The sequence below is a fragment of the Acanthisitta chloris genome, unplaced genomic scaffold, assembly GCF_000695815.1.
Source record: "Acanthisitta chloris isolate BGI_N310 unplaced genomic scaffold, ASM69581v1 scaffold17574, whole genome shotgun sequence".
Classification (NCBI taxonomy): Eukaryota; Metazoa; Chordata; class Aves; order Passeriformes; family Acanthisittidae; genus Acanthisitta; species Acanthisitta chloris.
Genome location: NW_008670051.1, coordinates 37,741 through 52,971, shown reverse-complemented (window position 1 = coordinate 52,971; position 15,231 = coordinate 37,741). Strand labels below are relative to the sequence as shown.

Genomic DNA, 15,231 nt, shown 5'->3' with positions numbered 1-15,231 from the left:
CTCATGATGGAAATTATTTCACTTAATTTGGTTAGAGCTGCACTGACACAGGGGATCATTAGGACACCCATTTGCTTGCAATTCAATTTAAAATTAAATACACTTTGTTGTTGATTTTATTACTTTTAAACTACTGTATCTATTGCCTTTATTAGCTGCTAATACACAATTATGAAGGTAAACAGCTTTCATTACTGAACATCAAACATTTAAATAACCACATTTGATCTCTTTTCGGGTTGCACCATTTTTCTCCTTTCCTCCCTTTGCTGGGTATTAGATTGAAGAGAGTAATTTCTTCAGTGAAGTTATGCCTCTTTAGTGCTCACCAGCATACTCCTCAACTGTCACAGCAAACACAGCTTCCTTTACTATATTAATGAGATTTATTTATTTCCTCCATTCATTTCTTTACAGGTAATTTGATGCATGTATTTATCTGAAGGTCATGTGCATCTTGATCACAAAAACTTTGCTCCAACTCATATTTCCTTCACTGTCTGAGGGGAGTTCAGAGGCAGGGATGAAGGATTCTGGTAGAAGGCATTTGTTCTCTTTTAGGTGTGCACTGAATGTAGCACTTTAACATTATAGCCCAAGCTGGGTATCTGAAAATGGAGATATCCAAAACAGAGACCTCTTTCAAATGCAGAGGCTTAATTTTTCTGGGCCTAAGAAAGGGACTGTTTGGGAGAAGTTGCATTCATTAATGTCTGTAAAGTACTGAAAGATGTTTGGAAGGAAAGCACTAAAAATAGAAGTACAAAGTAGCCTTTATCTGACATACCTTTGAAGGAATTCATGAATCTTGGATCTCCACTTTTGTTTCTTGTGGTGAGAAAATTCCTTGTGATGCTTTGAGTCCCACGTGCCATGAAGAAAAAGAAAAAACTTGGAGTTTGTTTCCAAATGCACACAAAGAACATGGAAATAAAAGCCATAAATGCACAGTTTTCCAAAGGTTTGCCTTAGGTCTTCTAGTTGAAGGTTTTCAGAAGCAATGAGGAATTTTAGCCATCATTACTTTATTTCATTCTTTTTTCCATAACTTTTTTCCCACATATTTTTCCACGCTCACTGCATTATTTCCAAGGGAAACTGAGGTCTCATATTGTTTTAAAAGCTTGATTGGTACAATATATATTTGTACATGGTAGTCTCCTATGGTTCTTATTTTTAAAAAACCTAATAATATATGAATGTTTATGCATGTGCAAGTGTGTTTATATACACACAGCAGAATGCAGCACACAAAGCAGTTAGGCATAGACCAGAGAGCCCACAACTTACCTTGCTTTAAATCTGCAACAAATCTTGATGCCTTGTGTCACCACAATTGTTTTTAAACGTTTGGTAAGAGGGACTGGCATTTTTGGAGGTTGCAATGTGTAGGAGGCTAACTCACATGAGCAGTCCTCTCCCCCGACAGTTCTGCAGCTCACCAGCATGAAGCTGGAGGGCCTAAAGTTATTTTCCTCTTGCACAGCAAGCTGAAAAAGTCATTCCATTGAGAAGCTAACATCCATGCCTATCAGACTATGTTCGCTGTGCAAAAATTCAAAACAGTAACTATGCTGAGGTCTCTACACGCATAAAACCAAATTTTTCTCCCTGACCTGCACTGTTCAGAGATCTTGCTGAATATTCAATGGCATTTCTCACATGTGGATCTTCTATTGGTGCCTCTGAGACCAACATAAAATGTGAATACAACATTACCAATACATAAGAAGGCTTCCTACAGTAGACCCTAGACAGCTACCTAAAGATAGAATGTAGAATGATTTAGAATGATGCTTCACTCTCATCAAGCTTCAAAGAAAAAAAAATCATTTTGGTAGGGAGACAGTGTAATAGTCAATGGAGAAAAAATCCACATGAGAGACTCCATATTTGGCTGCTAGCCTCTCCTTTCTTCAAAATCTCTAATTCTTTGTCAAATTTCTTGTTGATTTCAAGGAAGCATGGTGATCCCCGTTGAAGACTAAGGCAAAGCATTCTACTTATTTCCAAAATGGAGATTTATGGAGCATAAAAACAGATAACAAAAGCCTGTGCATGTAACTTTTAGTGTAACTTCTCTAACCTGGTAAAATTAAAACAGAGACAACTAGGTTGCCTTAAATGACAGTATGATTTGTTGATAGTCTCATCAGAGATCCTCAGATGGGTGCAATAAATTCTCCAGGACCTGGTCAAGCATCACACATACACAGTTACAAAGGTGACGCAATCAAACTAGCTCAAAGTCAGACCTTCCAGCTCTTTGTATGCTAGCTGTGTCATGGGTAACATTTCCTTCACCACTGCTCCTCCATTAGTGGGAATCAAGCCCTCCTGCTACTGGACAGCTTTTGGCTGAAATTCATTGGGAGTCTCTGGAGCAGGGAGCAAGACCTGTTTCTCTCCCACCCCCATATATGCTAGCATTGATTTTCTTTCCCCAGCCTGGTGAGCCACCACCTACACCACCCCCCCAGGAAGGGCTGGGAGCTGGGTCTGGTTCCAGATCTGCTCCAGCAGAGCTGGTAGCTGTCTGGTTAGAGCCATCAAACCTGCTTTGTACCACTTCCCACAGTCCAGTGGGGGCTGCAGCCACTGAGGAACATGTCAAGAGCAAAGGCAGGTTATTTCTATGCTCTCAGAGATATAGGGAATTCATCCCACTGACAGCAAAGACCAAGCAGTGACCATCATCACTGTGAGGTATAGGCAGTGGGCTGCCATGGTTGGGGTGTTTGGGATGGCAACCAGCAACAGAGCTCAAAATCTCTGATGTTTAATGACAAAAAAATTACCAAGTGAAAGATGTCAGGTGTTTCCCAGAGTTTGGTTGCACATGGGAAGTGGTTTCAAGTTTTGGGCTAAGGTTCAGAAAGTGGGAGGAGGGTATGGTTCATATTTTTTCTTCTGAATGCAGCTCTTGATGATGTCCGTGAAAGCAATTTTTGTGGTGGCCACTTAGATTAAGAAATACAATGGATTAGAAAACTCACTTCATGTAAAATATCAAGTAGCCATAATATTGCAACAACATTCAGACATTACCAGTCCAGGCTTATACTGAGACAGTAGTAGAGAAGTGGGGTTTTTTAAAAAAATTGATTTTATTACCAGACTCCCACAGCTGTCCAATCCCTTTGTTTATCTTCCTAATCTTAATTAAATAATGAATATTCAAAAGAAAATATGAATCAGGCTTCTCTGTATGAACTGCACTGTTTTCCATCTCTGCCTCTGAAGTGGCAATGGGAATATGATTTAAAACTATTTCTTCTGGATCCTAGTAAAATATTTGTCACAGTGTGTCATGATAATTTTTAAAAAGCTCTATCATCTACCTAATAAATTTGTGAAGTTTATTCAAATCTTATTGAACAGGAAAAGTGCAATGAGTCATGGTTAATATTTCTTTACCTATACTAAGAAAAAAAATATCTAAAATTCAGTGCTTAAGGTCCTATACAGAAAATCTCTATGAGTCTGTAATACATCTTCTACATGATTAAAAAAACCCAGGAAACTTGCTTTAAAATGAATTATTCACCACCTTGAATAAATTTCCATCTTTCCTATTTGCAAAACCCCAAAGTCAGTTATGTAAATTTTAACCTACACTAATTACCTCAGGGGTGTGCAAGCTGAAGGAAAGTAGATGCAGTAGAAAAAAAGAATCCCAGACATTTCCATCACCAGGAAGCAATTTAATAGAGGAAAAAATGTGTAAGTTTTCAAAAACCAAACAGCCCATATAATTCTTTTTAAATGTGGAATAGTCATTGCTGCAATGCCCCTTGAATCTGAGATTTACTGGAATAACACTAAGTGCTTCTTCTCAATGGCATATACCATTGCACACATAGCAATTCTCATCATGACACTGGCATTGTCTAGACTGTAACAACGACCCATTGTTGACAACGGGCGTTCCCAACTAGAAGGCATGAAATGTGGTTTAGCTTCAAGTCTGTATAGGCATTGAAGGCCCCTTCAAAAAATAAGTGGCTAAAATCTGCGAACCACTGGATATCCTTCAGAGCTCGCCTGGGATGTACTGGAAAAAGGATGGCATTGTATGAAGGCAGAAAGGATCAATAGCACCACTTTGTCCTCTTCCCCATCCTGATACCAGGCACTGCTTTAACTGTGAGCCAGCTACTTCACACATCTTTCTCAGTTTCTTCATCAGCTGTCTTGATGCCTAATTACACAAATGACCTATCTTCTGATTTCAGAGAGCATGATCAAGACCAGTACTTGAAAACGGTCTTTCAGTCTGGGCTCAGCCATACACACAATGGTGAATATTGTTTGTACAAAGACAAGAACCTGACTGGACACTATTAATCAGTGCTGACTGGCTATTTTCAATGTGAAACTACTTCACAAAGGGCAAAACTTGCTTGTATAGTAATTTTCAGTTTGGGAAAAAATTAAAGAAAACCCCACCCAAACACATCCTTTCCTCTTAAAAGAAAGCCCACAAAATTCAGCAAAGCTTTGAAGCAAGATCAAATTGGTTTTCTATTGTTTAGCAGAAAATGGAGCATTTAGGGAAAGTATTTATACACACACCCCTTTTTGGATACTTCTACCACTGGTATTACAACCTTCTGGTGAGGTACTTGCCCCACTGCAGTTTGAAACAGTCAGTGAAGCACTGGCCCCGGTGAAATCCTAGTCCCTGAAAGGAGTGCTGTGGGGGGTCTACCTCTACAAGTCCTCCTCACCAGGTCAGGGTGCAGCAAAGGCAGCATGGAGACACCACCAGTGTAACTGCAGCAAACTCCCACCACCCACAGGGATCCCATATGCACAGGATCCTGGTGCTTCCCCTTCATTTCACTCCTTGAGATATCACATTGGTATATCACAGTGCAGGTAATGCTGTCTTTTTAGCTGTAAACAGATGCCCAAATAAAAGCTTTTACCTAGAATTTCCATCTCTGCATCCCAAAATGTTTTTCAGTGAGGTATATCCTGTCCACTCTAGTTTCACGGATGGGAGAAACAAGTTGCCAATGAGAAGCGACTTGCCTGAGCTCACCAAGCAAAGCATCAGCAGGACTAGAAACAAACCCCATGTCTCTAGTCCCCCTGGGGCCACCTAGTTCTTCTTCACAGTCTGGCTGCTCTGTGGAGATTCACTACCAGTGACTTTCAATATCTAGTGTACTGTATACCACAAAATAAGAAGAACCATTTGAGGTTTGGAAAAAAAAAATTATTGCAGGAAAAGTTTATGCTCTTTTCAGGCAAAGTGAAATTTTGAGAGGCTTATCCTCTCCATGTTAACTATAGAGAGAAAACAGGAAATTGAGGCATTGAGAGGTAAGTGGAATGAGTGCCCTTCATTGCAAGCAAAGACTCCAATTGCTGGATAAGGCCTGCTCTGAAAATTGCTCTACCCATTGGCTGTTGGAATTCGTGTGACTTTGTCACAAAGATGGCCACAAACCAGAAGGCAAAGTGATGCCAAAATCCTGGACACATGGTAGTATTATTGATGGTGTATTCTGCCAACAAATGTGCCACAAGCTCTCAGACATGTTTTTTAAAGATAAAGAGAAAAAGCAACAAAGCAAATCCCCCTCATGACTTCCATTCCAATAGAAAATTAATTCATTGTTCACGAAAATAAAATTTAAAACTTAGACAACTGAGCATTTTGTAGCAGGACTCAAACTCTCTTTTAAAATTGATACTGTAGAACACAAAGTGACATTTACTTTAGTCATGCTACAGCCTTATTACATTGAGTAATACAGATACATTTAGTGACAACATTATGGGCTGATCATTTTGATAAATTTGTAAAGCACTGCATTATCTCTAACAATGCACTGAAGACTGAGCTACCAGTCAACACAGGAAGGCTGTATTCTGCTACCAAGCTGGGTGATTTTATAAGACTCTAATTTAATTAAATACACTAATATTACAGACAATAATTTTGAACAGATACAGAAACTAGATCCAGCTGTAAAGTGGGTGTGATAAACAAGGACCTGAACTTCCCCAAAACTCAGAGGTGTTTTCATTCAGGATTTTGATTCCAGATGATAGTACTGAGAGATTAAAAAAACTATCTTGGATCATTTTTCCTAAGATGCATGGAGAAAACTGTGAAGGGGTGTCTGTTGCAGCGCTACCCAGCTTCTGCTAACTAAAGATTTTTCCTCTCCAGCCTCAAAGCAGAGAACTCTTCTTGCTGTTTACAGAGATATCACCTGTAGTTCCTTCAGGACCACCAGGTACTCCTTCAGATGCTTATTTCACAGCTGAGAAGATGTAGCTTCAAGGTCATAAAGCTTTGATGTCCTCATAAAAATCTAGGGAGTGTTGTAAGTGTATGCAAGGCCATTTATCAGAATGTCTGACAACCATAGCCAAGCACTGCAAATATGCAATGCTGAAATGGCATTTGTCATTGATAAAGAAACTTTAAGCAGTAATGTGTTAGCCTGTCAAAGCTTCCCAAATTCAGATGTCTCCAGATTAGCCTAGAAATCACCAGCTACTAAGAGTATTCAGGTAATTTTAGACTAAATAGTAAAATATAATGGAATATGCTAACAAGATATAATGGAAGACACTAACCACATTTCATTAGGGAACATCTTCCCTCCAGTATAAACTCATGTAGCACTAGCAGTGCCCATGGAAACCAAAGTGAACAATGCCAATCTATAGATCTAAAACGAACAGTTTACCTTAAAAAATGAAAAAGAAGAAGTATTCATAAGCCATGTAATGAACTTCAGCATTTTACAATCTTTTTCTACTTTCTGGATAATGACAGCAAATCAAGACGCAAACAACTGAAGAGAAACTGAAAGGAAATACGGATCGGAAATACTGAGACTTTTTTGTGGTTTTCCCCCATTCTTCCTCAATTTAAAAATGTTTGTCAATTTCAGCACAGAATGTTTTTATTATTTTCATAGCCTTTTCAAAGTGCCCCGTGAAACTTTACTCCTTTAATCCTCTTACTCTTCCCCAAAGCAGATATCCAATTTTAGGTCTGTTTTGCAGATCGGGAAAACTGAGTCAAAACAACTAATTTGCTTGTTACAGCCCAAGAAAAACTTCTCCTTCAAGTCGGAGATTATAGTCTATCTCATCTTTCTGAGTCCCCATTCTTTCTTCTGACTGTCAATAAAGCATTGCCTCACAAATTTGCCTCCATTGTAATTGTAATTTAAAAGCACAGATTTTAACTTTATCCAATAATTTCCATTTGGACTGGCTTTCACATCATCTTCTGTTTCAAGTGTGCAGACACATTTGAACACTTCATAATTAAAAGAGACATTCAATTACAATTAGTATATGAAAATTACAGAGAGGAAAACAACACTTTAAGTACAGTTTACTATATGATTATCTTAAATGCACCAGTGGCAATGATGAGTTGCCATGCCTAATGATTTTTCTCTGTAGAGAACAGATCTCCTCCTGCAAGCCCACATCCTGCTCCATTTCTCTGCTGAAAGGTATAGGTAGGACTTGTTTCACATAATCAGTTAAAATCCTACTCTGATTTCAATGCTAATATGAGCAATTGCATAATAACAACATACTATGCTAACACATCTTTGAGTGAATATATTAACTTTAGTATATGTTCTCATCATAACTGCCTAGTCCTGGAAGTTGCATCTTGGCTAAGGACTTAGCACAGTAATGACAGAAACCAACTCTGCTAACTGGTTGCTGGCAGGTTGAACAACAATGATGATTTTCCACCTTTGTACTACATAAATAGGTGTGCATGTAATGCACATGTAATGAACTCTCCTTCCCAGTATTTCTACATCTCTCAACTTACAGATAACCTGATTATGTTTCATACCAACAAACTGCTGTAAACAACTCCAAAGCCCTTAAAAGCTCAGATTACACATGGAAAGCTAAATATACCTCAAAGTTAGCCCCACTTTGAGCAGGAGGTTGGACTAGAAAGCCTCTAGATGTCTGGTTCTTCCCCACCTGAATTAATCTGTTCTATGAAGTAAAGGTCTTTACTATGAAGTAAATACTATCCATCATGGGTTCTGCTCAACAAATTCAGCTCTCCTGTAAGATTGCAGAAGCAAAATGTTACAGCATTTAGAGCAATTCATTTACCTGCAGCTCAAAATCTGTGTAGTCTATTAACACTGATAAGGAGTCTCCTGTCATAAAAGCTAACCAGCAATAGGCTTACCTACACCTGTGACTACAGTTTGGCTTCAAATGTATTAAAAATACAAATAAAACAACCCTGGGAAAAAAAAATTAATTCTGGAGAATACATCAGCAACTAAAGATTTCTTTGCATTGTATTTATATTTGGCAGGTTTGTGTCTCTATTCATCAGAAAATATTCTTTCCCTTCCAATCCTCCTATGAGTTCTGCATCTTTTAACAGGTGGTCAGTACTCGATGAAGCCACTTAGACTTCATTAGGACTTGGCAATCACTGATTCTCTTTGAAGAATCTTTCCAATTGCCTCCGTTTATTGAACCATAGAAACAGACTTCCTTACTGGAGTTTATATTAGGATAATGAGCCAGAGAGCTGACCAGTCAGATTACCTTAAGCAGCAGCAAATGCAGTATCATCATTTACAGTAGCTGTAGGATTCATTGTTCCAGCTCAATAGAATATCAAGAATTACTTCAGTTGTTTAATTGCCCTTCTGATCTTAAAGCATGAAAGAACAGAGTAAAAACTAAGTGAATACATTTTTAGTGAAAAACATAAGAAACATAGATTTTCATTATTTCCATTTAAATATTTTTAACTAAAAACCCATATAACCCCTGAACAAAGCAATCAAAAGAGAATTACAATTTAAAAGAGCAGCCATAACAATATTGTGGGTATTGTGACAGCACAGTGACAGATCATTTGCAAACATATAAAATATCTGTTTCACAGTTCTGCTTAGGTTGGCATTCGTTTCCATGCTTCTCCTTCTATACCCCTGCTTCTTAAAAAAAAACAAAAAAAAAAAACCCCAACCAAAAAAAAAAACCAACCCCCAAACAAACAAAATGTGTATATCTGAATGTCCAGAAGCAATGAGGTAGGGTCCTTTCTGAGGGCCCTCCCTGAGGAAGGAGAAGCAAGCCTGATAAAATAAAGACATTCAGAAATCTCAGGTTGCCAGACTACTGGGTAGAGAAGTCTCCTAGCTATATATAATGGCATCTTCATCAGACTTTGGGTCTGCTGTGTGGTTGCTGATGCACATCAGAGGACCATGGGCACTCACTAAGCAGGGTATCAGAAGTCCAAGGGCCAGAAATCCAATATCCCAACCTTTGGGAAGGTCTCATTTTCTCCCTTCAAATGTAAGTTTCAGTGAAATTCTTTTTCACCAGTCCAAGAGCTGGCTACCTGGCAGAACTATACTGAATTCCCTGAGTTTAGCCTAATGATAGATTTTTGAAAAAATTAGGTGCAAAGCATTTCTGACAGGTATAGATTTCAGTCTATTTGTGCCCTTGTTCTTTCTCTATAAAATAAAGATACCCATAATTCCTATGCTGTCACATAAATGAAATGGAAACCATTATACTAACCAAATGTAGAGATGCTTTGACACTCATATAATGAGTGTGCTATATAGGTATCTTACCTAAATTGAAGTCACCCACTTTTAAGACATGGCGTAAATGAAGCATTGCCAGCTTTTGTATTCTTGGCCAGTAATTCTCAGTTTTAAAAGAAGACTCTTTTGCACATGTCAGTCATTTAAAATTTTGGCAAATGTCAAAAAGAAGTTGGGTTTCAGCTGAGGAAAAGTCAGCTTCAACTCTGCATTGCTTTTAGATGCACACATTCCTGCAAAGAATATACTCGTGAAAAGCTATCAGAAAGGATTGTACAATGCTTAATAGACTACAGCTTTGATGAGAGGAGGTCTACAGATGTCATCAGGATATAAGCAATTTTTATGTTCCCTTCCTATCCAAACCATTCTATGATTCCATTATATGATTTTATGACAGTATTATCCAATGGGGTAGAACATGTAAGCAAATGTGCATTGGTATTTAATATCACTTAGGTCTGATCCCACTAATGAAATGCATGATTGGAGAGTAAATTTGTCATCATCTTACATAGGACCAAATTTTACCCATGTGCTACCCACCATTAACCAAAGGAAAACTGATCACTCCATCATCATATAAATTGATCTCTCTGTGACTTGGCAAGGAGGCAGAGCAGTGATGATAATGACCCTGTAAGAATATTAGGTCTAATACCCTGAGGCATTAACCTTTGTTTAACCAAAAGCTAAATCTTTTGATGAAAGACAACATTTTATTACTATTCACCTAAAACAAATAGCTCATTTCTTACTACTATAACTCAACTGCTGGTACTGAAGAGCAAAACTTGCACTTTACTTTCAGTGGCTCTTGAGTAACTCATATTGAGGTCATGGATCAAAATTGATAATATAGTTGTGATGGTCAAGTCCTGAAAGGTACTATGGCCTGCACAGAGGGCTAAATCTAGCACTCAAAACCTGTAGAGGACGAAGGCTATGAAGAAATGTGTCCCTCCATTGTCTCATGACAGATGGTTTTCTGCGACTCTCTGCATACCCAGCCTTGGTTGTACCTGCTCAGTTTCTACCACAACACAGTTCCAAAGTTATGATTTTCTTGCAACAGTGTTTAGTTTTCTTCATTAAAATCAAATGTCATTGGGGCCTTTGAAATCCTTAGGGCTACATGGCAGGCCACACAAAACAGCACTGCGTTCCAAATTTAATATTCCTTAGTGTGCTTGTTAACAGAACTTTGACATCTGCTTAATGCTTTCTTTACAAGAATCTATCAGATCTCCCCTCATGTATTTCTTGCCAACCTCAACTATCAACTTTTGCATTCACAAAACAGGACATGAAGTAAGAAAAAACATAGTCTAAAGTTCCAGAGCTAAAATCTAGGAGAAACGCTTTTCAAAAAATATCATTCTGAAAAGTACATCTGCTCTTTCAAAAACTTTGAATCATGGTAATCTCATGCACCAAAATGCTCATGCACCCTTTTTTTTAGTGCTACAAATCCGAGAAGAAAAACAATTAAATAAGGGATAGATAGTTGATATGCAGCTATCCTCTTCATGCCAATACTGCCAGCAAAGCTCTGTGTAAATCAGATGCCTCATTGGAGAGTTTTTGGCAGCCTAAAAAGAAACAGCAGCAACTCAAGTGTGTTTCTGAGCCTCACTCATAAAACCAGTCTCATTTACTGTAAATTCTCGCTTGCTATTTTTAACCCTTGGCCTCCTGTGTTTTGTTTTCATTTTGTCAAAGCAAAGGAATATGAGAGAGATGTCTATTAGACTCCTTCACTCAGCCCAAGGGTTAATTGCTCAGTTTGGTAGACATTTGAAAATATTATGCTACCTCCAATGGCAAAATTGATAGAAGCTTGTTTCAGGCTCACTTTATGTCATTATGGCAGATTAAATTAACTAATCATAAATTATGTTGGCCAAAGTACATCTGTTACTCGCTATACCTGCAGAGATAAGGGAAGGGTTTTTTTCGACCGAATAAGTAAATGCCACACAGCAAATTAAAGACTTTTTCAAACCAATAAACATAGATTCAAGCAACAAAAGCTGGAAGCATCCCAAAGATGGCAACTACAGGTTCTGAAGACCATGGCGGCAGTCTAACACTGAACCTGTAGCTGTTGTGGAAAGGCAGCAACACTGCAGTGGTGCAGGAGTATATTCACAGATCAAAGAGTAAAGATATCCATTAAAGAATAAAGAAGATCAATTAAACGAGAATTAGTATGCTCACATTATTGTTAGATCTCTTTGAATAACAATATGGCATATGTGCATGTTTGCAACCTCTACTTCCAATGTTACCTCTTCCATTTTCTCTTCAAAGGGGCTGAATGTACCATTTCTGTAGGCTTCCAAGTAAAGGATGGATGCATAAATCACTAATCTAGAAGACAATATGGATTTTACAGATGTAGATTTTAAAGTGGTCCTCTCCTTACCCTCTGCATTATACAATGCAGATGTGACAGCTGATACCATATCAGTGTGACCAAAATTCCTTAGTAGGGCATGGACAGCTGAAGTTGGAGATGCATGAGAGGAATCGACAGAAAACACAGGTATTCAAAACCTCTTCCTTGCAGTATGAAGTGTTGAGTCCCTCTCTGAAAAGTCACAGGAGATCAGCTCCACCCATCACATTAAATGAGGATTTTCTTTCTTTTGGAATAATATAAGGAAGAAAAGCAGTATTGTATTGTATTACACATGAATTCACATATGTAGTTGTCAGTTAAAAAGCAGAATGTGGTTTTGGGATAACCAGACAGATTGCTTCTGTCTAGGAAACCAACTTTGCTGAACACCTCCAAAAAGAGTCCAAGTCAGATGATCAGTCTCACAGTGACCATGTTTAGAGGGAGGTTAAACAAAGTATTGACACATCTATTGTGTTCCTTCAGGTGTCACAGAGCCTTATGAAGCTTGGGGGCATTTGAGTAGCCCAAATGTAGCTAAAGTGTGAACTCCCAACTTATTATAAAGTCTTCCAGAAAGGTGCAGCACTCCCTGTTCACCTATTCCCAGGTTCATACTCCATCAGTTCCCCGGGGCAAATGATGTTCTTAGTACCATTTGAGTCTTGTTCCTTCATTTCCCTCTCATTTCATGTTCTTTGAACAATATTCCCCATATCATCTTCCATGCATGATGCATACAGCAGTAAAAAAAGTCAGAAGGAATGGAATACAGCCACACAAGGATTTAGTGGAAAACAGTAAGGAAGAGAATTGTGTTCCTCACCAACATTCAGAAGGCAATGATGAGGTTTAGTCCTGCAGTGAAAAAAAAATCTAAAAACTTCCTCTGAAAATAAAAGAAAGCTTATATCACAATCAGTCACTGGATAGCCTATTTTAAGCCCATCAGAGCCAGTGCGCTGTTCTCATGTTGCTAATTAAAAATGATAGATTCATCAATTAATCTCTCTTCCTGTCCTCTAGTCTTAGTATGAGATTTTTCAAAGGGACAAATGGTAGTTAGGTGCCCACAAGTATCATTTCAGGCCTGAAAACTTGTACCTTTGTCGAAATGAACCTGACCCTGTCTCTTTACACTATGAAATAACAAAAAGAAAACATTAGGAACCTTTGCCACCCTGAAAAACATAACAGATTTATAATAGGGGAATAATCGTATGCTCTGTACAATGAACATTGCTACATAAATCCTCCCTGGGCTCCAATTTGAACTTCCTCACTGATAGATGAATAGGCCTCTGTTAGATTTGGCAGAGAGAGATGTCCTAAGCTTAGGGTCTTGACTGAAACTCAATTGCAATATTGCTACAGAGCAGTCAGAGATACTCCACTATTTAGGAAAGGAGCCACAAAGGCAATCTATTTTTATTCACATTGAAATGGAGACAAAGATAAAGGTCCTGCTGTTAGCTTAGCAAAGTGCCAGTCACATAAAGCATGCCAGCAAAAATGGTTATCTTTTCCCCTTTCAATATATGTATCACCAGGCAGAGAAATAGAATTGGGGTGTACAAGGTTAACAAGCCAGCATCATGTTATGAAGCAAGCGATAAAATTGTCTTATAGTCCTTAACTCTGACCTGTTCCAGTGAAAAGCTGCCAAGCAGAATTATGTCATCCTGAACATCTCTCTCAAACTGTTCAATATATGAAGGAATCTCTTCATCTTCAAGTTCCATTTGAAGGTCACATGCCTTACTGGAGTTGACAGGCATCACAGAGTCTGGAAAATCTTCCCTGACGACACAGGCTGCTTGAAACAAAAGTGGCAGATTATCTCTTAGCAAATGGGAGTTCATTCACTGGTTAACTGAGTACCTTCTCAGTTAACATGTTTGGCCCAGCAACATTTGAAGACAACAGTTCATGCCATAAAATGAACAGTAATAAATAGCAGCAGTAAACCATCTGGTGGGTGCCAAGTGCAGTACCAGGAAAACTCTCTTCAAGTGCAACATCTGCACACAGGTACAAATTTAGCACATGCAGCTTGTTCCTTAAATACTTTTTAAAATGCATGCTCGACATTTCCATGGTTTTTTTGCTTCCCTGTAAATCCTGAAGGACTGGGCTTTCAAACAACATTGGCTGTGGCTCCTGAGGAAGAGGAGTAACAACTGCAATTGAAAGGGAGTTTTAGGTGGAGCCACACCAAGCATTTCATTTTCCTCTCAACTCACCCCAAAGGATCAAATTCCCCTCCTAGGTGTGTGAATGCAGCTCCTGCCTAATTAATTGGGTCCAGTTCTGCTCTCACCCACATTGTTCCCCTGATTTCACTGCTGTGATGTATACAGAACAAAAGGGTATGTGCCACACATAAATAAAAATGAATCCAATTCATAAAGTCAACCATAAAGATAAACTTTGTCCTTTTTTCAGTTTAATTAATCATGCTACATGAAAAACAAAAACAACCACCAAAAAAAAGATCTTCTCACTGATATCTGCTACAGTACTAATATTAATTTGGGTCATAAATAATAATGACAACTATTTTTATTCATTTCTCCGTGTCAGGATCACTAAGAAATTGTCCACATCAGAATATCTTTCTTGTTTCATATTTCTGTGCATAAGCTTTGGTCATTCTCTTTGCCTGTCTTTTCAATAAATTGCCGTATCTAGTTATTTGCTCCTCTTTGTCCATCCTAAGACATGAAAGCATTTAAAAGAGAGGGTTTTCTTCTCACTCCCCTTTGAAGTCTTTCATTCTCTAATGAAGACCAGAAAAGGAAAGATAAAACTAAGGCTATTAACATTTTCAGTTTTGTTCACTACTTGCTATTTAATGAATTTAATTGTTGAGCCTCCTGAGTACTTAAATCACCTTTGTGCCACCAACACACAGGAAGTAGGGTGGGTTTTTTATTTAATTACAACAGGATACAATTCAAAATCATGTTGGGGGAAGTGTACAGTAGATATAAACAACCAAACCATTACCTTAGGGTACACATCTCTTCATGTAGCATTTTACAAGCCTAATGAAAAGTGATTTGACATACAACTATTAACTGCAAAAACAAAACAATATTTACATTTAAATTTACTGTAACATTAAGAGTTTGGCTAGGAGAGAGAAAGCCCAGGAAGCGCTAGAAAGGAAACATTGCCAAAAGAAGAAGATGGAGCACTGCTTCTTCCCCTCAACGCTGTATT

At 38.2% G+C, this 15,231-nt stretch overlaps 1 protein-coding gene across 1 annotated transcript in view; it reads right to left on the bottom strand.

Annotated features, from left to right (window-relative positions):
- Positions 1-11,893: 11,893 nt before the first annotated feature.
- OFCC1 (orofacial cleft 1 candidate 1) overlaps positions 11,894-15,231 on the bottom strand; it is a gene marked incomplete at its 3' end in the record, with an annotated part of 28,541 nt that continues 25,203 nt past the window's right edge. The window contains exons 7-9 of the mRNA XM_009073546.1: positions 13,650-13,819; positions 13,111-13,145; positions 11,894-11,975 (exon numbers count right to left, since the gene is read on the bottom strand). Coding sequence (XP_009071794.1) covers positions 11,894-11,975; positions 13,111-13,145; positions 13,650-13,819 — 287 coding nt within the window. The remainder of the gene's footprint in view (positions 11,976-13,110; positions 13,146-13,649; positions 13,820-15,231) is intronic.